Raw genomic sequence first — 24,184 nt, forward strand, 5'->3', positions numbered from 1 at the left:
CAACTTTCCAAAAAAGGCCAGTCTAAAAGTCAACAATGGACGAGGTACCGGGTGAATCCAAAACTATAGCCTAGCCTCGCCCAGCTTACCTCGGCCATGTGTGGTTAAGTCGTAGCAAACCAAGATTAGGCATCTTTTTCTTCTTTATGGTCTAGTGGGACTAGTGCGGAGTTTTGGTTTGTGACTTAAATTTTAAAGGTATAACTAGGTAAGGCAGAAATTCGGCCCTATGGATCCATTCTTGTTTAATGTTTATGCTTGTGATTAACCAGAAACAGGGTGAAAGAGATGGGGGTATGGGATCTGTAAAGCCACAAATTGGGGTCACATACTTTGAGGTTCTCATTCATGTGCACCAAGTTAAGATCTATTATGACAATAACGATCGAGTAGCGAAGACCTAGCAGGATAGAGGAAGAGGCCTGAATTATAGGTTAAGGCTATAGCCACGTGGTTGCCTCTTGCACCTCTACTAGTGGACTTTGGTCCCCCAATCTCTCATGTCTATGATCACTTGATGTTGTTCTTTTAAGTTCTGGACAACTAGCAAATAAGGCTTTCCTTGCTTTCTCCTATATTTCTCTCTATGTTCTACACAGAAGGAGACAGGGGACCGAAAAAGATTTCAACATTAATCAAAGGGGGCCTAGAGTTGCTGCCGTACTTCTAAGCTTACCAAAATCTGGCCCTGTATTTTAAATAATTAAGCACCCATATGGTTAAGGGGGTTTGGAAATTCTAGTCTTTGAGCTCCAGTTTCTTTGATCGTTGACCCACTCATCGTTGCCTTAGGGGGCATTCTAGGCTTGTCCCTCGTATTTTGGCAATGACAACAAGCACATCTAATTATAACGCATAAGATCATATTTTAAATTGTAAATCTTTTAGGTAATGATATTGATTTAAAGATTTTGCAATCATATTAAATAAGATAAAAAGTATTCAATAAGTAATCAACCGATTTCAGGAGATTATAGGAGGTTACAAATAGCATTATATTTGCGTAACAAGTTAAATATACATGTGCTACTTGAATTTAATTTGGTCTCTAATATTTAAAAATTTTATTTTTATTAAATAGTTTACAATATTTAAGATTAATTTCGTTATTTAACCGAGTGATTTGATAAAAAATAATTAATAAAAAAGGGAGAAAGAAAAAGTTTCCATTACAGGTTTATATTCTTTTATATTCTATCTGTACACAGAATCCGAATATAGGAGAGAATTCATCATAATTAACTTAAATGAAATGGACTCGTGACACTTGTCACACACACTGAGATATTGAAACTCCACTTTGATTTTCACAATTTGTGAGACAAATTTAACCTTGAATAAATTTTCCACCTACTCCGGCATAGTTTATACATATATATATATATATATATTATAGTATTAAAGCATAGAAACATATTCAAAGTATGCAGAAAATTCAACCCTTAATATTGAATAATTCAAAATAATAGTCAATTTAATTAATTAGTAATGGTAGGATAAATGGTTTGAGTCTCTTTGTGATTTTTTTTAGATAGAATAGAGATTCAAATTCATACTCTTTAGATAAAAAAATTATATATTATTTAATGAGTCAAATGTTGATATTTTTTTGAATTTTTAAATTATAGACACTAAATTTAGTTTTAAATTATAAATTATAAAAAGATAAGTATTGTTATTAATATTACATCAACTAAGAAAACATTCTTTGAGGAATTGACCTATAACTTGGGTTAAAACTTCTCATAGAACCTAACAGCATGTTGTATCATTTTGGATAATGGGAAAAATCGATGGCCTTAAAATTTTAGTTTGATTGACTTTGTATATTTGCAATCAAAAGAAAAATATGATGTTGATTGAGTTGATTAATTTCTTGATCTCGATGAAGTGGGAAACAATTGTTTGATAGACATCCATCAATTATAAGTGTTGTTTTATTGAGACTTTGGCAGCAACTGCTGCTCGATTTCTCCATTTCACATGTTAAATCCTAACTAATTTAATCTGTGCTTGGTCTCCTGGTGGGACCATCATCTAGCCCTAAATCAGGGGTTGAAAGTTTGACAAAGATCCTCTCTTCAAAGAAAATTGAAAATCAAATTTGTTTAACTATTTAATTTCTCATCTTTTTGTTTGACTAAACCTATAATTTCTTATGCTTTTCCCCCCTTAATTCCTTGCTTTGATAATAGCCAAAACTGCACGATGTATCCAAAGCAATCTATATAGTGATATTGCTTGGAGAGAGCTGACATATGTTAGGCCTGGGTATCTCATTGGAAAGTATACCTATACCATTGACCATTCTTAAACGGACTATGAAATGGTCATGGTCAATCCTAAAAACCTGGAGAATTGCTGATCTAAACCAGGCTCTTTCCAGTATTCAGGTTTTCTTGAGTGACCTGAAAAACCAATGCTAGGAAGCTATAAAGCTCACACGAGCAAAATCTTAAGAGATGAATATGGACTTTCTCCTAGAGCTCACCACGAGAGAGCTGCTGTGGTCTCTCCCAAAAAGCATAGCCATAAATAAAAGTCCATAAGGCATCAAAGTTTCCTGCCAAAAGAAAAAATGGAATTCTTGATCACCTTTAAATCATATAAAGGAACACATCCTTATTAAAAGAATCCAATCATGCTTCAATTCTATGCCTTGATTGGCACGCTCCTGCCGTTAACTTTGAGTTTACTCATTGCCCGCATCAAAATCTAATACTCTGGCGGCCTTTTGTATCATTTCTCAATTCCATCTTACTACTATTTACAGCACTAGCAAGCGTCCGTCTACGATTCCATTAATACATCTTTCCTAGTTCACTGCCCTTTTGGCTAGCCGAGGACCAAGTTTTAGATTTATCTTTCCTGCTTTCGAGCTTATTTAAATAATCTTGATCGGTCGGGACACGTTGATTCTTGTAGTTGGATAATACCAATCTTAATTATTTAGTTTACGTAGCTTAACCAACTCCCATCATTGTGTTGCTCGTGCTTTACATACTAATCTAACAATTATTCTTTTTCTCTTTAGTGTGTCAAGCTTGCACATGGGTCTGTTTTTCATGAGCAAAAAAAAAAAAAAATTGTGCCTTGGATTTTATGAATCATGTTAGGTTTTAAAATTGAATAATATTTTCCAATATCACATCAAACTTACTCACGCTAACAGTATTTTAATGTTTATAAGACGTTAAAATTTCAAATCTAGATACATAGACAACAAACTACTTTTCAGCGCACATAATATGAGGAGACTCCTATGTATTTAAGGGAACGGAATATTAAACTGTAGAAATACATTTAAAGTAGAACACTAAAAGATAAGGCTCAAAACATTCAGTATGCAAGACGATCACATTTCTCGTTTACTTATACAATGCATTGTAGCCATTTTGCACGAATAGCCAATAAGATAAGCTTGGACTTGTAGTAACAATTAATAACTAATAATATAAAGTTAACCTGGAAATGACCTTTAATAGCTATCACCGATGAAATTAGAAAAATGGAAAAGGAGGAAAAAAAAACAGAAGAAAAAGGAAGGAGCCTTGGTGCGGTGATTCTCGTAAATTATGCCCAAAAAATATCAGTTGGGCATTTGGTACTTAGGATTGGTTAAAAAAGAAAAGAAGATAAAAATATAAAAAGACAGAGAGAGAGAGAGAGTAGAGGCTCCAAAAGAAATAATCATAGACATCCTATATTCACAAAAATTAGCTGAATCAAATTTTTATCCACAATAATATAAGGGGAAAAAATATCATTACAAATAACGACCATGTGGTTTCTGTCGGCAATGTTCCCAATCGGCAATTCTCATCTTCACCTTCTCAAACTCCGATATCCCGCAGGGCAACGTGATCCCACCGGAATGATTGTACCCATAAACCCGCTCGGCTTCCTTCAACAGCTCCCCAAATAGAGGGTGATTAAAATAAATTACGGGCACTACCACCCTCCTCGTGTCACCTTCTGAATCGCCAACGTACACGGCCAGATGCCCCTTCGGTACTCCAACCCGCTTCACTCTATCCTCACCCAATTGGATGAAACCCGGATCCGCATTCGAATTGCACAGCCCCTTGGTTCCACGTCGAAGAAACCTCGCAAAGGAGCAGATTCTGGATAACGGATTGTACCTTCGGGTTGGGGGACTCAAGAAACTGTTCCTGTAGATTCTTCTTCTGGGTCGGATTAACCACTTGAAAACCTTCACTAGCTTGCGTCCAAGCTTGAACCCTCTAATCTTCTTCATAATATTTTTGTCAAGAAAAAAAATGAAATATAATCAAAGGGGCAGTGTCAAAATCTGATTTTGGGAAATGGGTTTTCACTAGACTGGCCAAGGATGTCTGTTTTCAGACAAGGGTCAAAGCAATGCCTCTGTTCCTTGTTCTGTTTTTATTTTTCAGGTTTCTGAGTTTGGTTTTGTAGGAAAAGAAGAAGTGGCGACCCTGGTGGTTTTGGGCAGTCGATGAATACCTGAATTCGAGTTTGAAGTATGACAGAATAAGGTTCGAACGGTGGCAGATTGAGAGCTGTTTATATAGGAGACTTTTGAGTTGTCAGATTAGCACACCAGGTAAAATGCAAGAAAAGAGAGGTGCAGCACAAGATATCGTATGGTCGGCACCGGGCACGCGCTGATGACTTTGGAGCATGGGACCAAAAAAAACAAAATAAAGTAACTTAAAAATTTTCTTGTTTTGAGATGTAACCAAGTTTGTACCACATATAAATATTGGAATTCTAACCTCAAATATGTGAGGATAACATGGGTATCAAATTGAGGCATACGCACTCCACTTTTCAGATCTCAAAAGTATTAGTATTAAAAGTCCATAATTTCAGATTAATTTAGTTGAGATTGTAATGTTGAAAATTTTATTCTATTTATCAAAAAGAGCATTACTCTAAATAATTGTAACGCACGGGATTTTGTTTCTTCAAGCCAGTTATTAAAATCATACTTTGATTTAGGTATTTTTTAACCTATTTCACAAATAATTGCATTTTCTTGATTCCTTTAGCAAAAAAAAATTATACAAATGTAACAAAAAGGGGTTTAATATCCTTCTCATGTAAAATATCAAAGGTCTTGTTGGCTGTTGCTATCAAATAAAACCAAGGACGTGAAGGATCGGCGAACGGCCCGATTGCGGCATTTGGGTGTCCCGGAGAGCCAGGATTTGAATTAATTGATCAGTTTAATTAATTATTAACAATTATTTATAACTTTCCCATAATTAATTTTACATTAAAATCTAATTAACACTGATTATCAGCAAAGTCTTAATAGACTTTTTCTGCGTAATGAACAGTTTGCAGTTACTCTGGGTTAACAAGGTAGTACTCTTTTTGGTACAGAGTTTTGGTTCTTTCTGATAATCAATTAAATATTGAATTCAAGATATCTTGGTTCTTAGTAAGCAAAAATTTCATAAATTCCTTCTCATTCACTAATTGTCATTAATTGATCTAAGAGAATTGTAACAAAGCATGACGACATAATTGAAATAGAAATATATGATTAGTTTTTAAATTGAAAGTTCAATTTTTTTAAAAAAAGAAGAAAAAATAGTTAAAAAAGTTATCGTAGCATTTTTTTTTCAGTAGTCGTTTCTTATTTTGATATATGGATTTTTGTTGGAGAGTGTTGATCATATTAAACATATGGAATTTCGGAACAAAGGACCACACGCAAAAACGTTTTAGCTAAAGACCCTTGGGACGCCATGTCTCAAGAGAACCACACACGTGTCTCTTTAATTAAAGCAAAATGTTTTTCTCACATTTGGTATATCAGACTAATGCAGAAATTTTCCATTCCAAAACCAAGAAATTAAGAGCCGCCTCCTGATGAGTGAGAGAGGAGAGACAAAGGTGTTTGTGCATGAAATAGTGAAGGGAAATCGGTTAGACCAGAAGACAAGAAAACATAGAAGGCATAAGGCAAGGCTTTTGTTCTGCAAATTGTAGTGTCGTTTTTAGTGCATGTAACTGACTCATGGGAGCACAAGAATGACGTTATTGCTCAAAAACAAAAGATGTAGCAGGGAATGGGGTCTACGCCGTCTGGCTCTGTCAATCTTACCATGACATTGGAGGAAACTTGAAAGAAGCTACATTCTTTCCTTTGATGATATCATTAACTTTTAAAGGTTAAGCACTGTTCCCCCCCAAAAAGAATTCTTGTATTTGATTGGTTGAGTCTTTGATAAAAACTAGTATACAATAAAGAGTCCATGAGACATCAGATACTTTTTATTTCATATTTTATTTTCGTATGTTTTATCATGCTTTTTCCATCCATATGTATGGTTACGCATTCCTTTCGTGAAGGACATTTCAGTAGAATCATATGATTATTATATATATATATATAAAAGAACAGATTAGACTTTCACATATGAAGTAGAGGGTTATGACCAAGAGTAAGTACTCCTTTTGTACCCCAATTCTACTTTTAACCTTTTCTGCTAATTTGATGAGACTTGCGTTGAATTTTCCACCATAAAATTTCGATTAGGTAGAGAAGAATACAACCATTTGGGACTCGAAGAAGAGAACAAAGGTTACACGAATGCCAAATCTTTTAAGCCACTGATTCCATTTCCATATTTGAATCCAACGCTAAAAGGCAGCTGCCATATATTTGGAATATATGGACTAGCTACTGCTTTTTCCAACTTGTCATTTGCTCCCAATGGTGACAAAAATGCAGCCAATTCTCTTATTGTATTAGGATCTTGACTCTATATGATTGTTGATTAGATAAATTTATAAGGATAAAACATTAATCATACACTAATTTGTCTGCTTCCTGTTATTAAACTACTTGAATTGCAAAGGTTAATGGGGACAAATTGCTTAGATAATTATGTTTGGAATAGCCAGATAATTAATTTGCTTAGACAAGTAGATAAAGGGGGTATTTCCCGGTTTGCCAGTTTGTTGTTCCTCCACTGTGCATGGACCTTAAGATCTGCTGTGATACTTCATGGCACCATATTAATTTTATACTTGGTATAATAATAGAATATTAATCTAATACGTGGATACAAATTATAAACCAGAATGTGACATTGCTAATTGAAAATTTTCAGCTTCATGTCTTCCAATTTTTATTTTACAATGAAACTGTGTCCTTATAACCGTTGTAGTTTATTTTTACAGCTCTCAAAAAAAAATTATAGATTTATTTATTATGAAAACGATGAGCTAATCAAGTAATTTTCATACGGGCTACTCCTTACAAGTTACTTAAAACTAACGTGATTTAATGTATAATTTACATAAAACTTAAATAGTGTGAAAAACCAAATTACAATATGACGTTATAATAATATTTTGGAATTGATAGCAATATGAAAAATATGGCATAAAATCAACTCAAAAAGGCATATGAAACTTAAAAATAAAGGAGAAATGCGCAGAGATATTACTTGTCAGTTATAACGTTCCTCTTGTAAAATAGAGAAAACATCAACTGCTTGGTTAACAGGCAATTAAGTTTGGAATATCGTTACTTAACAAATAGAGAACAATAAACAACATATTAGGTATTCAGATTTGATAACTAATAAAACTAATAACAACAAAATAATAAGATTAATCTGCCCATAATCTGTTGAAAAGCCTTGGAGCCAAGTTATAAGATTCCTGTTGGTGGGAGATTATTGCATCAGGGGTCGATTTCGCTCTGGAATTACTATAAGAAAACAATTTTTAATAATTTATTGACTTAGTTGAGCAATTTAAAAGTATCATTTTTAATCTTGCAAAATTTACAAGATTTCCAAGATGATGATGGTTAGACCTCTGCAGACACCAACACGTATTCATGGTTGGTAATCATCCTATACCTAACTAAGCCTTGAAACTTAAGTTTTTAATGGATTTGTTACTATAATTGCACCGTAATATCGCCCCCTCCCAACCTATATGAATATCGTATTTACGATTAGATGATCCTAAGAACATAAAAAGACTGCAAGTAAAACAGAGTTATTGGCAAGCTGCTCTAAACTTGGTTAAATTCAGTAGGGTTGCAAATGATGGGTAAGATATATAATTTGATAAGCCACCTTAGCCATACTTGAAAATCAATCATTGCAGAATCGGACTGAACATTTGCAGTAAGTTCCACTTCTATCTATGACTTAAAAAAAAGCAATTGACATTGGATCTGCTTGATTCGACAAGATTTGGTCCAACCAAGATATATCATTCCAAAGATCGAATATAAGGAGTGGAGGCAGAACCTGTCAGATTCTCAGTATTGCATTGAATGCTTTTAATTTGGTCCAAAAATTATTGGCCCAGTTAATATTTGGGCCACATACTTGCTGGACCATTTCTATGGCCTTTCTTTTGGTTGGGGATAGGGGATGTTTATTTGTTCACAAAGGGCGTCAGGGCATCTTAACTGACTGCTGATGTGGTTTGTAGGGAAATTTTCAAATGATTCAAGTTCTTAACACACCATATGCGTTGTCTGGTTACGTTTGCAAATATAAAATTATATGTTCATCACGTTGGGTATGATTATTAAGCTACAACATTATTAGGAAAACCACCCCAATAGTTCCTTCAACGTACCTAACAACATCAAATTATGTATCTTTTTATCTATCTGTGAGGGTAACATTTGACGACATTCTCTGAAGTTGTCATTTAGACTTTTGTTCGGAACGAAGAAAAGGAGAAAGAAAAAAGGTGAAAGAAAATAGAGCTGGATAATATCATTTTCTAGGAAAGTTGGAAGATAAACATAAACAAGAAAGGAAAAATGATTAGTTTAACATTTGGCCATAATTCAGTAAGTACTAATATTAACAATAATCTACAGGCAATGCATCAGTAGAATATTAAAAGAAAAATGAAGATTTGATTCTCCTGTTTTCGAAAATGTAATAACATGCTTTCCCTTCATGACATTTTCTTTGGGTTTGATTCGAATCCATTTCATTTTGTTAAGCTCCATGGAATTACCAAATTCTGCATCCGTAGAAAGAAAGGGAGTGTCTACCATGGTTAGGGAACTCCAGAGAGAAGAGCAAAAACCTTGTTACCTTCTAGTTCAAATGTGAATGCATTATGCATTATCTATAGGGCAAATCAAAGAAAGGATTATCCTACATTTGCAATGCTGGCCTTATCCTAGGGGAAGCCCCACAAAACAATCCCTAGAAGGATTGCTTCTTCCCAACTGTAACTGCTTTGTGGGACAACTCCCAACTTTTTATTCAATATCATCTACCTTGAGGAAAAAAGAGAAAAAAGAGAGCTCTACTCTGCAGTGCCATCTCTTTTGTAACAGTACACACACTCCACAACACAGGCAAAAGCCAATGTTTTTGAGAGCACGAGAGTGCCCTTCAAGCCTCAAGGGCCTTTGCGGAAAAGCAACAGACAGGGCAACCTGGCTTTTCTAGTCAGAGAAAAAAGGAGTGTTGTGTTGTCTTTTTGTATGGTTGGTTGATGGGCCAACTCCTGGGCCTCTTCTATTTTTTCTAGATATATAGACTGGCAGTGAGGTATAAGTTTCCTTTTCCCCCATTTTATTAAAAGAAATATTTTCTCCCACGAAAATTCCACTTTAGATGAGGCAATAAGGATCCACACATAATTCTTTCAAGGAAAGTGCTGTACTATTCCGACTTCGGAATACCGTGTGCTCTACGTATGAATACTGTTGTCCTCCAAAAGCTAATTATTGCGATAAACCTTTCTAGCATTTTTTATTTCTCGTTTGCTTCCCACAATAACTGCTCATAAGCAAATTTTGCTTCAATAATAAGAAAATGATCTTGATTAACTTTTATAAAATGAGATTTGATGGTTTAGATTGATAATGGCTTAAAAGCTTGATCATGTTTACCACATCAACTACTAGGAAATATCAACAGAAAGGTCCAGGGTCCCGCTGCTATAATGGGAACAGCATCTCAGTTGACTCTATTCACCAATTTGATCTTATTCAGTCCCACCTCCACCAACTTGAGCTGCGGCCATGGTTGCACCTTACTCTACCCACAATTTTGTTTTGGCAATCTTATTCATTGGAGACAAATCAAGACCAAAATTGATGAAGTCTGACCCCATTCTGTTGCTCTGTTTTCTTTTCCCTGGAACGAATGTTGACTTCGTTAAATGGTTAATTGATCCAATCAACAATAGATGGTAACAAGACAAAACATTGTTTGTCTTATAATTGACGATGATCAGCGGCGTGTAAAATGTCAATCATGCTCGAGGTTTGAAGTTTGAGAAAGGCATATGCAAGGGCAGCTGATCAAGTATACTAATTTCAATATATATATATATATATATATATGATTACAGACAGGAAAACAAATTCAACTTTTGTTTGCCATGTCATATGGAAACTTCAAGTTGCATGCATGGAGTTTACAAGCAATTTTGCTTTTGCTGCTCCAAAGTCCAAAAGTCCATCAAAAGGGGAAAAGATTAAACCAATTCCGCATTTCCTGGATGTATTTGCCACTACATATAGTGTAGATTAAATTCAAAATACTTATTTTGGATTAATTAATTTAACTCATCTCTTTAATCCATATAGCCATCTAATAGCTAGGTCTGTGAGTATAGGCTGAGGTGTACTTTTGCTGGAGATTCATGAGCCACATCATTGTAAAATTCATGGAGATGGGAAATTAAATTTGTTGGCAATGATTCCAAATTCCACTCTCTTACCCTTTATTTGTTCTCATTTCTTAATCTTATAATTCTTGCCATAATTGGTATTATAATTCTGAAGGGGACATATAAACCAAAATGTTATCATGGTAGCTGTTGCTATTTACAATAAATTATTTACATCTCATTTTTTGTTCATTCCGAACATAGCAATCAAACACTCCTAGAAAGAGCCACAACCATTGAAAAAGACATTAAAATTGCAGCAATTATTATCCATCACGCCTTGAGCAACAAAACAGTGAATGATGCCACTATGTGCATGTGTTTTTGTGCATGAATAGTTGACCTTGGAAAGTCGATAGTCAGCTTTTTATTAGTATGTATGTCTTTCTGGAGATAATTAATGCATTAAATAAACTTCAAAAAAAAAAGTGTTTCCCTTATGCCTTATTATTCTATAGATTCATTAAACCTAGCCAGTTAATGACGTGAATATTAAGAATTTTGACATTTTTTATAAGTTTTTTTAAAAAATTAAAATTCATTCTTCAATATAGAAAACAAGAATCAGAAAAAGAAAGACAACCCTCCTTCCATCTAAAAAAAAAATTTATAGACAAACGGAAATCATTTTATAGAACAAAATCACTCCTGATCACGTAATAACCCAATGTTTACAACCTCAAAACAAACATAGAGGTTAGCAAAACCTCAAACAAATTACATTTTGTTTAAATATTCATTTAGTTGATTAATTTTACTTTTTTTAATATCAAAGCTAATTTACGTACACTTCTTTACAAAATTTACCCTTTAATATATGCTAATTGTTTTTGTTCTATTTAATTAGCGAACTTGAAATTCTTCAAGCAAATTACATGATTCCTTATCATTAATTCTCATTTGCATCATGCAAGAACAATTTTATGATAATTTTATAGTAATTATGACTTTTAACGCCAATGCAGGTAGATGATTATTAAATTTAATAATGTCTAATTAACAAACTTTTTTACATGAGATGTATTTAACTCTAAATTTGAGAAAGCAAGTTCTAGATTTAGCTTGAAGTGGGATCAGCGGTTATGCCATAATGCAAGTAGTGGGAGGCAACAGTTTTGCAGCAACTAGTGTGGATATTAGGAAGGAGGCGTGAGCTAAGTTATCCTAATTAATTACATCAATTATAATAACTTATTTTTGCATCATCTCAACTGGAAGTCATGATTCATATTCCAAACATTATTGATATGTACAGTATGAGTTAGGTAATTTTTTTCAAATGATGTTTTATCTTACGTCATAGAATGACAAGAGGTTTAATTATATAGCAATTTTTTTTAAAATATATTTTTTCTCATCCATTATACCAGTTTTTAATTCACTAATTTATTTATTTTCGGCCAAAAATTGAAGTTTATTGGAAGAAGCTACAAATGGGAAATGTCTTACTATATACTTTGAATGCTAAGTGTGGTTGGATTTCATGACTTACATGTGTTTAGTACTGCTAGGCGTAGCTTTTAGTTGATCAGATTCTTGCATACACACCCCCCTCCCCATATATAGTTACATTAACACCTTTCCCTACCCTTTTACTGAGCAACCAACCAAACAAGAACAAGAAGACAGGGCAGAAATTTCTGTCTTGGAATGAAATTCGGGTAAGACATCAAAAGTGCTGAAAGATCCTAACTGCTAGTGACGTGTTAGAGTTGTCTGATCAAGGTCTTGTTCTTTTGCGCAACCAGCAAATGTCCCACGTGCTTCATATTTTAGCTAGCCTGATCCTTCTATAATCATGGCTTCGGGACAGCGATGGTTAATAAATGTTTCATCTGCTAAATTCTTGTCTGCCGCGTGGTTCTGCGCATGTACTTGAAAACTGATATAAACAGAAACAGCTCAACTTCCTTTCTCAGTCTGGTTCACATTTTTCGCCAGATGGTTTCAGGGTTTTTGCTGCTGAAAAGTGCACTACCAGTGCTGTGCTAGCAAGAAAACATTAACTTAATGGGGGATGATATGATCCAGTAAAACAAAACAAAGTTGCATTGAAGATCAGATCATAACATTTTAAATTCAATGTGAATAAGGAATTATCATCTGATTCTGCAGCTAGCTACCATTACGCGCAGTGTAACAACTTTTTATGTGAGTAATTTGACAGGATTAATGTATTTGCTAAGGTTTCGCAACCAGGACTTAAATACCCTTAAAAGAATGTTACATATGCCTCCAAATTATCGGTACTAGTAATCAAAACCTTGAATTATATATAACTTGATTAGTGTCACTTTAGTTAGCATTGGTCTAACCATTGTTATCCCTCTGTAAGACTGCTTCAAAAAATCTTGGAATTCTTCAAATGAATTCAAATGATAAGCACAAGCTCCTAGTTATTACCATTTGTCGTTTCCAAAGTGAAATTTCGCAGCTTCTGCTTTGAAAATTAACACACAAATAAAATTATCTTAGTCAACATACATGATTCGTCTTCCTTGCTATGATTAGGTCAATAATTTAATGCAGTTAATTCTTGGCACCTTAATTATGTTTCCAAGGAAAGAGTTGGGAAAAGACTAGGAAATCTAATCCCATGTCCCTTTGAATAACAGGCAGGTAAACAGTCTTCAATTTTTATGTTCAACAGTTGAAATTTATATATATATATATATATATATATATGTATGCATATAAAATTGTTTTGGTATGTCTCAAACATATGGCCTACTTGTTGATAATGCCTAAGCTTTACTCCATACCTATTTGTTTGGTACACACACATATATTCTAGGAATGATTTGGTCCAATCACAAGTCCCAAGCTACCACCTAAAATGGCTTAAAGATGTATACATGAATTGTTTGTAAGAGATTAGAGTTAACAACAATGAATTGATCAAAAGCATCTAAGCATAACATTGGTAATAAACAGGGTTAGATATTTGGGGTGTTGATATTCCTCTCTAGAATAGTGAACAGTGCAATTAGTCTTATTAAGCATCATTTTAGCCTAAAAAAAAAAGACTGGCTAAATCTTCCAATTAAGCTAGAGCAGTGTGTGTGTGTGTGCGCGTGTGTGTGCTTGTTCTCTGGTTTGGGATCCTCAAATGCATACATATTTGACTTAGAGGTAGTTTAAGCAACAGATAGAAGGGGGTTTCCCTTATAAATTTTAACATATATTTATATCTAAAATAACCATTTCTAATATATTTCAATTCAAATGACAGTTAAGTTGACATGAACTTAATCCTTACAAACTATAGTATACTATTGTAACTTTTCTAAATTTAGTCGGTGACCAATAGGAGCTCACTACGGTGAGGAAGAGCTTTTTCTTTAAGAAGAAGAAGAAGAAGGAACTGAATACTGAGTAAATGTGAGAAAGAAGCCCTTATCTGGTGGACATAACAGTTGAGGACAATGGAGAAGGGACATGGAAACCTTTTTCCCCAAATTTAATTAGGCCTTTTTTGAGGAGCTGCCCATTCCCAGGGTTAAACGTGGGGAACCAAAACAATAATGGGTTTCCATCAGCAATGATTAAAAGAGACCCCACCTCTGGTTGGGATTCAGCTCACCCCCCTTTGCTGTGACTAACTTTTTTCTCATTAAAAAACCTTAGCATTTCATTTATTTGCAATGCAACAAAAACAAAAACCAAAAACCAAAATTAATTGTTGATTTCCAATCGGCAACACAACAATGTAGAAAAGAATACAGAGGTGTCTTTGCTAACATTTTCTGATCCGTACTCTGGCCTAACCAAACCCATTTCTTTTCATTAAATAATGAACAAGTTGTTAGTGTTCTTGTACATTCGAAATGTCATATGTTGAACCAAGTGGACAGGCTTGAGAACACAATTTTTTTATTTGGCCAGTTCTTGGTCCACCCTTGTTTGCTTTTGTGATGATCAAACTTCCCACCAATAAGTTTATACTAAAATAACATTTTTTCAATCCACTCTTTGAAAAGCCCATTCCATCCAAACACATCCCTTGCGTTCTTCTCTTTTTCTTACTTGTTGTTAATTAAGAGATACTTTCCTAGTAAAACAAATTGATCAAATATAATTTGAAACCCTAAACTTTATATAATAATATCCCAAAATTATTCAAATGAAATTCATCATTTGAACAAAGTAAGTAGTAGTAGCAATTTTCACAGAGCGTTGTCCAATATTTGTAACCTAATAATAAAATAAAGTGAAGAAAATAATTAGAAATGATGAAGTCCATCTAGACCTTTGAGGGTCGAATAGTCCAACGCCAAGCAAGCAATGCGGGGTCAAGATGACACTTGGATAACGTTAGAGACTTTTGCTTCACTTCTATACTATGTCCCAACAAAACAAACAAAGCAAAAAATACACACAAACACTTGCTAAATTTTAATGCAATCCTCAACCCCAGGCAATGCCCGAGACGATGGAAAAACCACACATTTGTACATAAAAGATATACATTTTCCTTTTTTTACTTATCTGCAAGCACAAGCACTGCGTAAACAAAACAAACTTAACGAAGAGCGAAAATAACCACCAAAAAGAACAAGAACAAAAACAAAAGAGAGAGAGGTCCACAGAAAATGTGGGCCCCAGATTGGGATAACTGCGTGGGGCCCACTTGAAAGAACCGGCCTGCAACCCAGCAACCCGTAATCGTGAGCCTAATGATCGTGGGCTAGTTCACGCCGGACCATTAGCCGCCATGTCCCTGAGCCCCGACATGTTCTGTTTTGTGGGGCACCACTCCCCACTATCCTATAAAAAATTAAAAATATACTACAAAATGGGCTAATTTTCTTTGTTACATAGGAATTAATTATCCCAGTAACTTACTGATAAAATCTAATGAAAAAATATATATACCAAATTTAAATTTAAAAAATAATGTATTTAATTTAAGTAAGCAAGTAGTAAGAGTATAAAATGTAGAAACTTTACGGTAGTAATTTTTTTTTATTTTACATTTGTTTCATCAATACTGTATGCAATAATATCCTTGTCTTGTACTTTCATCTCGGCTCATGTGGCTTTGACTCGGGGGCTTAGCCGAGAGAAATAAAAGAAATTCCGATATTATTATAAATGCATAATTTGGAGAAGTGTCACCATCTGACATGTATCGGGTCGGTTCGTGGGGTCAGGTCGTGACGCTTGGTAAAACTTACAAGAGATAAAATTAATTAAAGATTAGTAGATATATAGAATAAAAAAAGTGCAGACCAACCAACCAGGGAGGCTCGCATCGCGTGCAGTTGCTGGTGAGGGGCTTTTTGAGACTATATTATTTACCCAACCTTAAAAAGGCTTTTCTCAGCTGTATTATTTTCAGGTCATTAAAATATTTGCACTTTTTCAGTTTTTTAATGTTTCGTTTTGAGCTTTTGGTCGTTTTGGAATTTGTTTTTTATATATAAAGAGAAAACCATGGAGGTTGCTTTGCTACATGTTTCTTGGTTTTCTCGATACATTCCTTCGCCTTGTAGGAAAGTTGAATTTAGACTGACAAATACATTCCTCTATATCTGTCTTTATTTGATTATTTTGGTTAAATAGATTCAACTTTTGATTTTATTTTTAAAAATTTTTTAAAAATAAGTTTCGAAAAGCTTAAAATTCGAAATTATAACTTTTATTATAAAACTTTTATAATTTTGTGATTTTATTAAAACTAATGGTTAAAATTGAATTCGTTTAATTAAAAAATCAATAAAAAGTAATGAAAGAGAGGGAGCATTTTTACAAATGCGCATAATAAATTCAAGATATTATGGTGAATTAAAGTAAGGGATTGAGTAAATATATTTTTCACATTTGAAATGCAAAAACTGTAATAACTTGACAAAAAAAAATGTGACATGAACAAACAAAAGCTATCAAAATATTATCCTCTTAATTGTGTTTATGATAATAAATTTATTGGAATAAGCTTTTTTTCTTGGTACATGTAAAAATTCTTCAACGTACAATATGAAGATAACTTTCTCTCATTTCCTCTTTACATAATTCCAATATAAGACCTTTCCAGTATATTATGATGTTTTGATTTCCTTTACAATTTGTGATCTAATTAAATGCTGGTTTTAAATCTAAACAACCCAAAAATGAGAGGAGATCGATAAGCAATAAAAAGAGAAGAGATAAAAGGCTGAAAAGTGAAAACCCTTATCCATATGCACCTGTTAGCAGTGACCATGTAGATATTCTTGAAGGAAGGGTAATATTCCTGCTATTATTATGAATCTGATGGTGTACATCACGCGGTGGACAAAAAGAAAAGAAGAGGAAGAGAAAAGAAAAGAAAATTTCTCTTACAGTAGTAAATTAAAAAAAGCTAGAAAGAAACAAGTAATAGAGTGAGAGATGGAAGGTTTGTGTAACTTTTGGCGGGATTACTACGTACCACCTTAGCTCTCCACCACCAAAAATATCATCAATATATTTGTACCTCTTATTCATCAATGCAAATCTCTTTTTCTATCTTTCTTTTTTAATCCCTTTAAAATTATAAATATATATTAAAAAAAGAAGAAGAAGAAAGAATATAGAGGGCTGCAGATCATGTCTCGAACAAAAGAGAAAATGAAAGCAACCCCCTTTTTTTTTTTTTTTTGACTTCTCGAAGGCCTTTAGAGCTGCCCAATAAATCTTTGCCGTCGGATCATCTGATGACATCTTCACTTTCTCTTTCTCTGAAAAAAAAAGGAGCAAATTAAACACTCTTCTGGTCTTTATCAGTAGCTGGTGGGTGGCATTGGAGGTTGCCGCCTCTCTCTCTTTCTTTTTGTAATTGTAATACTATTACATACATATCTCTCTCAAGAACACTCGCTCTCAATCTTCCTTGAAACCATTATCCGCCTCCTTTTTACGCGCAAGGCTTTTCCAGCAATCAAGCTTCCACTGAAAAGATTATTAAAAAAAAAAAGGGATAGACAGAGAGAGAGAGAGAGAAAGAGAATTTTGAGAGGGATAGATTATTAGGGCATGTGTGTGTTCCTTGGCACTACTCATTTTCATTTCCCTTAGCTTCTTATTTAACCCTATCTCTTCTCTCTTTTCCCATTCCTCACCCTTTCTTTTCCCCTTCCCTTCCCTTCCCTTCCTTGGGATCTGATCTCCTTCTTCCCCTTCCGACAACTAGTGGACAAGTTCTTGGGACTTATAAAGTGTTAGGGGTCGGGGGGTATCAGTTCAATTCCGAGGGTTATAACTTTTCATTACATCCACCTTTCTTGCTTTCTTTCTTTTGTTTCGTCTGTCGCGACTCTCGCCTTTCTTTCTGTGTTTTTTTGTCTGGTTCACAGTGACCTTGTAAAGGTTATAAGAGAGTGAACAAAAAAGTTAGCTTAAAGTTTCCTAGCTTTAAGTTGATTTGGCGCACACACGAGGCTGGTTTTCAATCAGATCTGAGGATTAACCAGTTTGAGTTGGATAGGGTGGGGCTCTAGACAATTATCAAGGTTGTGTTATCGTGAGCTTCTCTATTCCTCTTTCCTTCTTTCGTTCTTTCTGCTTCTTCTCCTTCTTGCTTTGTTGTTTCCTTCTCCTTTTTCCTTGTTTAGTTTATTCTTTTTTTGAATGTGTTTTGTGTGATCATTTCCTAAGGTTAGAAATGACGAAGTGGAGGATGCTTTTGACATACGCTAAGTTAATGAAATAATGAAACTACATAAGATATGATCATGTCTTTCACTATTGGATCAGTTCTTCAAGATTGCTTTTTAGCTCAACATGGCTTCAGTTTGATCTGGATGTATTAGTTCCCATGTATATATATACTTGCTTGATGGATCCCAAGTATGTTCTTCTTTATTCCGTTTGTTTTTATTATTTGGTGATATATTTATGCAAGGGGCTAAGGTCTTCGTTTTTTCTTCATTATATTTCTTAGGTTTTTCGAGTTCTCTAGCTACATTTTTAATCTTCTTTTCTTTCCTTTGCCATTGAGGAATGTTGCTTGTCTTTTCTTTTGAGGGATCACAACTAGAGGATTCTCGTTTTCTATATCACATGTTTAACTTTTTATAGTTTTGAGATGGCTGAGGTTAGATCTCATTTTATATGACTTACATGCTAGCTCCAAGAACATTTTCTAGTGTTATGGGGGACATGGAATTGTCTATTCCAAATTATAATAGAAAACAGAAGAATCATTAAAAGTTTTATGCATCATTGTTCTTTGTTCTACTAGCATCTTCTTCTTCTTCTTCTTCTTAGTATTAATATCATCCTTTGAAATCAACTTTGGAGATTTCATATAATATCATCTTATATTTGTATGTTGCACTACAATATTCTTGTCAATTCTTAAACAATTACTAAAGATTCTAAAATTTGATTCCCTATACCCATCTACAATTCACTTTTATGGGTGGAGAAACACTTTATTGTTTATCTACTCTTCATTCATATAACATATTAGCTGAAACAAGAAAACTTTAGTTTTATATTGCACATTTTAATTTCTTTAGTGTATTAGTTAAAACTCATGAACAAATAGCCATGGTTTTTATGAGTATGAAGTGTTTATTTTTATTTTTCTCAATTTCTCAACAGTTTTATCCCTTGTTTCTATACTTTTCCGGGGTTTCTTCCAGATCAAATATCACATATTACTTGTATCAATTCTTTACAACTTTCACATTAAGCAATGTAAGTCCTATATTCTCGTTTATACAGAATCCAAAATTAAATAACAATCTGGAGCTAATTTACCCTAATTTTTGTAGGAGAACGAAGAAGAGACTGGATTAATGAATTAAAAGCATGCTTTGTTATACTATTCTAGAGACTCTTTATATCCTAGACTCGATCTATCTCCATGTAATACAATAAGATAAAAGCCTGGGTTTTAGTCAATGTATGCATATGGGATGCTTTTTATGGTGTAGTGATAGGGAGCAGCATGAGAATTTTGCAGCCTACTTTTCGATATGCAGCTAAAACTTAGTATGATATTGTGCAATAGAAAGGTTAAGTATCAGAAATGATAGCTTTTTCCATCTGAGAAAACTTGTCTTAGAAGTACATCCAACTTAATCATTATTAGATATAATAATTTTTTTTGTTTTTTTTTCTTGTAATTTGGTGACTAAACTCTTGTCTTGAATTAGACATTATCCAAATAATATTTTTTGCATCCACTCTTTTTTCTTGGAATTGATATATATATATAGACTATTTTTGGTTGACCTAACATTTATCATGAGGCAAATATAATAGTGTATTGTATGCATAGATCAGCATATGGTGTTTGTTAATGTATGATCAGTACTACATACTGCAATAAAAGATGGAATTCAGCGTGATTGTTTGCTTCATAACTATGTTGGATAACATTTTCATGCCAAGGAAACCAAAAGTAGTAACTGTTGTTTACTAGAGATAATGATTAATAATACTTTATTTGCTTCCAATGTAAAGACATTTAACCTTCCCTTAAATTGTCGGCCAGGTGCTCTAAACATGCAATAGTAATGTCTAGTTTGTCTGTCTATATTAATAACTTTTGTTTAAACCCTAATTAGTCAGAAGAAGTATTCTGAATATTAAGGGACTCCTCAATTAAATTTCTTTTAGATCCATATATTGACACCATATCAATGCTGTGTGTTTCTTCATAATTTACTATTTAGTATTGAATTGTATTATTCACTTACATGATAATTCTCCCATGATTCATAACTTTGATTTACTCTTTACATTACTGTTTATTTGTAAAGAAAAAGAATTTTTTTTATCTTTTCATGCTTCTAAACATATTGCTGATAATGTGGCACATTGATGCAGGTTTTGAGTGTTTCTTCGGAAGAATATGAATACCTTTTCACACGTTCCCCCAGGCTTTAGGTTCCATCCCACAGATGAAGAACTTGTAGACTACTACCTCAGGAAAAAGGTTGCTTCAAAAAGGATAGATCTGGATGTCATCAAAGATGTCGATCTTTATAAAATTGAACCGTGGGATCTGCAAGGTAGAAATATTCCCATTTTTCTCTCTTTATTTCTGGTAAATGCATTTAAAAGAACCAAAAAAAAAAAAACTTCTTTTGCACTGACTAAATTATTTGATTAGCCACTGATGTTGATTATTCGTATTCGTTTGGATAGAATTGTGCAGAATAGGAACTGAAGAGCAGAATGAATGGTACTTCTTTAGCCACAAAGATAAGAAGTATCCAACAGGTACTCGCACTAATAGAGCAACAAAAGCAGGGTTTTGGAAAGCTACGGGAAGAGACAAGGCTATTTACTCCAGGCTTAGCCTTATTGGCATGAGAAAAACCCTAGTCTTTTACAAAGGACGAGCCCCGAATGGACAAAAATCAGATTGGATCATGCATGAGTATCGACTAGAAACAAATGAAAATGGAACTCCTCAGGCAAGTATTGACTGTTTTATTTCTGCAAAAAAAATGGATTTTGTTTTACTTTATCATTAATTTAGACATAACAGTGAAATGGTTTTCAGCAAATCGGAGTTATGCATTCTCAGCAACAAACTAATTAGATTTGAAGACATGATTTTGTAGTATATGTAAGACACAATTCACTTTTATCAGGAACATCTTTCTTTCATCCTAACATCAGTTTTAGCCTTTCCCTTCCCAAATTATAAAATAAATAAATAAACAACTGCCTCTCAACAGCCCGAATACTTGCCCTGAATATGGTTTTCTATATATCATGTTAAAGATTCTAAGCAAAGCAAGTATTCGGTTAAAAAAACATACACACACACACACATGCTTGTGATACCTGTCTCTTCCATGAGATATTCTAAATTCGATTTTATCATTATAAACATCTAACTCTTTTTCACAAGTAATGCTAGAAGGCATTTATGTTTTTTATTCTTTTTCCAAGTTTGCAAACATTTGGTGCACTTCCATCGGTGCACATTTTCATACACATATGTACAAGCATGCAGACAGGCATGCGATCTCAGTGAAGTTTTTATAGTTATGACTAATTTGATGTCTTTGTTATTCCACAGGAAGAAGGATGGGTGGTTTGTAGGGTGTTCAAGAAGCGAATGACAACAGTACGAAAAGTTGGTGAATATGATTCTTCATGTTGGTACGATGACCAGGTCTCATTTATGCAGGATCTTGATTCCCCAAGGCGAATTCCTCAGCCTTATGCATCATACCATCACCATTATCCCTGCAAGCAAGAGCTTGAGTTGCAATACAATCTGCCTCATGACCCTTTCCTTCAGCTTCCTCAGTTGGAAAGTCCCAAAGTTCCACAATCTGCTGCAAGTGTAAGCTGCAACTCAGTTGTTCCTTACGGTTATGACAGGAACAATGGAAGCACTTTGCAGTCCTCAACCCTCACACAAGAAGAGCACATGCAGCCAGGGCATCAGCAAAATCTTAACTCGCTTTATAACAACAGTGAACAAGCAGTGGATCAAGTGACAGATTGGCGAGTTCTTGACAAATTTGTTGCCTCTCAGCTCAGTCATGAGGAAGCTTCCAAGGAAAACAATTATCCCGATGCAGCCGCCAGCCTTCATGTGGCTGAGCAAATGAATTTGATAGCCAATGAATCCAAAAGGCCAGAAATTGCTCATCAGGAATATGCCTCCACATCCACTTCGAGTTGTCAAATTGATCTGTGGAAGTGAAAGCATATTCTAGCAATTAGAGAGCATACATACTAATTATAGGAAGTACACTTATAAGAAAAGAAGCCTTCAATCCAGGTTGCTGTACATAATAAAACTATAATGGTATTGCATTAGCTATGGGACTTATGCTGTCCTTAATTTGTATTGATTAATACTAGGCATCTAGTTATTAGATATTGGACTTTATGAAAGTACAAATAAATTAGTACTCTTAGGTGGACTATGGTCGAGTGCTCTTTGGGACTGACTCGGCCTAATATTGAATGTATTTTTCCGTATTGCACCTTAATATACATGTCAAGGGTTTCTTTATTATAATCTTTTTTCTTCTTAGATCATTTATGCTGTCAACTTGATATAGCTTCTGCAAATGTTGTAACAGATTTCTCTTCTCATCCCCATTGATGAAGTTGTTTTTTTTAACTGTTTCATCTTTGTTCCATAAAGTTTCAAATACACAAAGTTTATCCTTTTGGTTAAGAACTATGCAGTGTAAGTCAATCCCTTTGATAAAAAGTTTGATAATCAATGTACGTTTGTTTTTTTATAACTGTTGGAATACTTTAAAAGAAAATTTGATGTTTGGCTGAGATTCTGTTTTAAAAGAAAACTGATCTTGAAAGAAAAATTTTTCAACCTCACAAGCTAGGTAGCATCTTTGTGTTGTTAATCACACAAGTTGCATTTGTTTTCAGCATTTGACGACCAGACTCCAATCTTAATTTGAAATATTATTGTAAAGTTCTTTTTTCGAGTTGATGCAGGAGCACATAAAAACTGCCTCTAATCTGCAATATGACAAGGATGTTCTAAAGGGATATCCCTATCATTTCAAACCAGGTGGAGTGATATCAGTAGTGTGGTTGGAAGATCCAGGAAAATATCAATCGACTTTGAGCAAGGAGAGGGAATCAGGCAACATGTGGTGAAGAAACAACAAGTATTGAGCTAGAGGGTTCTTAATATAGAGTAATTTAAGCCGACTACTACTACGCAGTTTAAATGCTCTACTTTGAGACCAATCATGCTGCAAATATGAATATGCATGCTAATAAGAATAGTATTTTTGCAGCACAAGCAGTTAAAATGAACCTTGTATTAAGTTCATTCCTTAACATTGAACTAATTAGTCGAATTAAGATAAGTTCAGTGCCAGCAACTCAGAGTTATGAAAATGGAAAAGAGCAAAATGGCATGCTAGCTATAGCAGTCCTACTGGAAATGCATGTACTTGATAATGAGTTAAAAATGGTGTATGCTATGACGAAAGCGAAGCACAAAGCAAAATTATGGTCATCCACTACCCAAATGCATCAACTGTTTCAATTAAAATGGTTGTAGTAATTACATACATAGTTGAAAGCGCTAAGACAAGAAAGATAATGGAGGACATCAACAGCAAATGTGAGATGCATTTTAATGTAAAAACTCGTTGTAATTACTTCCCAACCGCAGGACAAAGAATTTAGATGCTAATACTTAATGAGTCATTCTCTGTTCACAGAAAGTGAAGGAGAAGTACAAAAAGATTGACAAATGTTTTTCTTTCAGAATAAATCTTTGTTGGAATTTTTACTACCAGGATACCTTTGGAGTAGCTACATACCTGGTCAAGAAGATGAATTAAGATGGAGGCAGCCAGAAGTTCTATCTCCTTAAGATTAGCAGACTCGTTAGATCCTTCTGCAAAAAAGTCTTTGTTTGCTCAAACAAAGTCCTTTTGCAAAAAAGTTGAACTTGATAACATATGAGATAGGGAGGCATATGTATAGGAAACTGCAGGCTTCAGCCCTCTCATATGTCTCAAATTTCAGCTATATTTAGACTGGAAATACCACGAAGCAACTGGATAAGAGAGATATTTGA

General features: G+C 34.1%; 2 protein-coding genes across 4 annotated transcripts; one reads left to right on the top strand and one right to left on the bottom strand.

Annotated features, from left to right (window-relative positions):
* Positions 1–3,676: 3,676 nt before the first annotated feature.
* On the bottom strand, positions 3,677–4,697 carry LOC110420132 (SAUR-like auxin-responsive protein family). Its single transcript, XM_021433323.1, has one exon. It carries the CDS (start codon positions 4,256–4,258, stop codon positions 3,767–3,769), a length of 492 nt encoding a protein of 163 aa, XP_021288998.1. The 5' UTR covers positions 4,259–4,697; the 3' UTR covers positions 3,677–3,766.
* A 12,901-nt stretch (positions 4,698–17,598) lies between these two features.
* ANAC026 (NAC (No apical meristem) domain transcriptional regulator superfamily protein) lies at positions 17,599–23,220 on the top strand. 3 transcript variants are annotated; one of them, XM_089784682.1, is made up of 4 exons: positions 17,599–18,154; positions 20,473–20,657; positions 20,794–21,069; positions 21,684–23,220. In XM_089784682.1, exons 2-4 carry the CDS (start codon positions 20,498–20,500, stop codon positions 22,313–22,315), a joined length of 1,068 nt encoding a protein of 355 aa, XP_089640808.1. In that variant the 5' UTR covers positions 17,599–18,154; positions 20,473–20,497; the 3' UTR covers positions 22,316–23,220. The 3 variants fall into 3 exon arrangements, with proteins under 3 accessions (XP_089640808.1, XP_089640781.1, XP_089640796.1); XM_089784655.1 differs by having other exon boundaries at positions 17,599–18,143; XM_089784670.1 differs by lacking the exon at positions 17,599–18,154 and having other exon boundaries at positions 20,456–20,657.
* The last annotated feature ends 964 nt before the right edge of the window (positions 23,221–24,184 follow it).

Source organism: Theobroma umbraticum, unplaced genomic scaffold, assembly GCF_002168275.2.
Source record: "Theobroma umbraticum cultivar Fairchild unplaced genomic scaffold, ASM216827v3 scaffold_30.0, whole genome shotgun sequence".
Classification (NCBI taxonomy): Eukaryota; Viridiplantae; Streptophyta; class Magnoliopsida; order Malvales; family Malvaceae; genus Theobroma; species Theobroma umbraticum.

Bases quoted from the DNA above. Each gene is read 5' to 3' on its own strand.
- LOC110420132 (XM_021433323.1), bottom strand. From the start codon at position 4,258: ATGAAGAAGATTAGAGGGTTCAAGCTTGGACGCAAGCTAGTGAAGGTT.
- ANAC026 (XM_089784682.1), top strand. From the start codon at position 20,498: ATGAATACCTTTTCACACGTTCCCCCAGGCTTTAGGTTCCATCCCACA. The intron at 20,658-20,793 runs GTAGAAATATTC...TCGTTTGGATAG, and splicing joins TGAACCGTGGGATCTGCAAG to AATTGTGCAGAATAGGAACT. The intron at 21,070-21,683 runs GTATTGACTGTT...TTCCACAGGAAG, and splicing joins AAATGGAACTCCTCAGGCAA to AAGGATGGGTGGTTTGTAGG.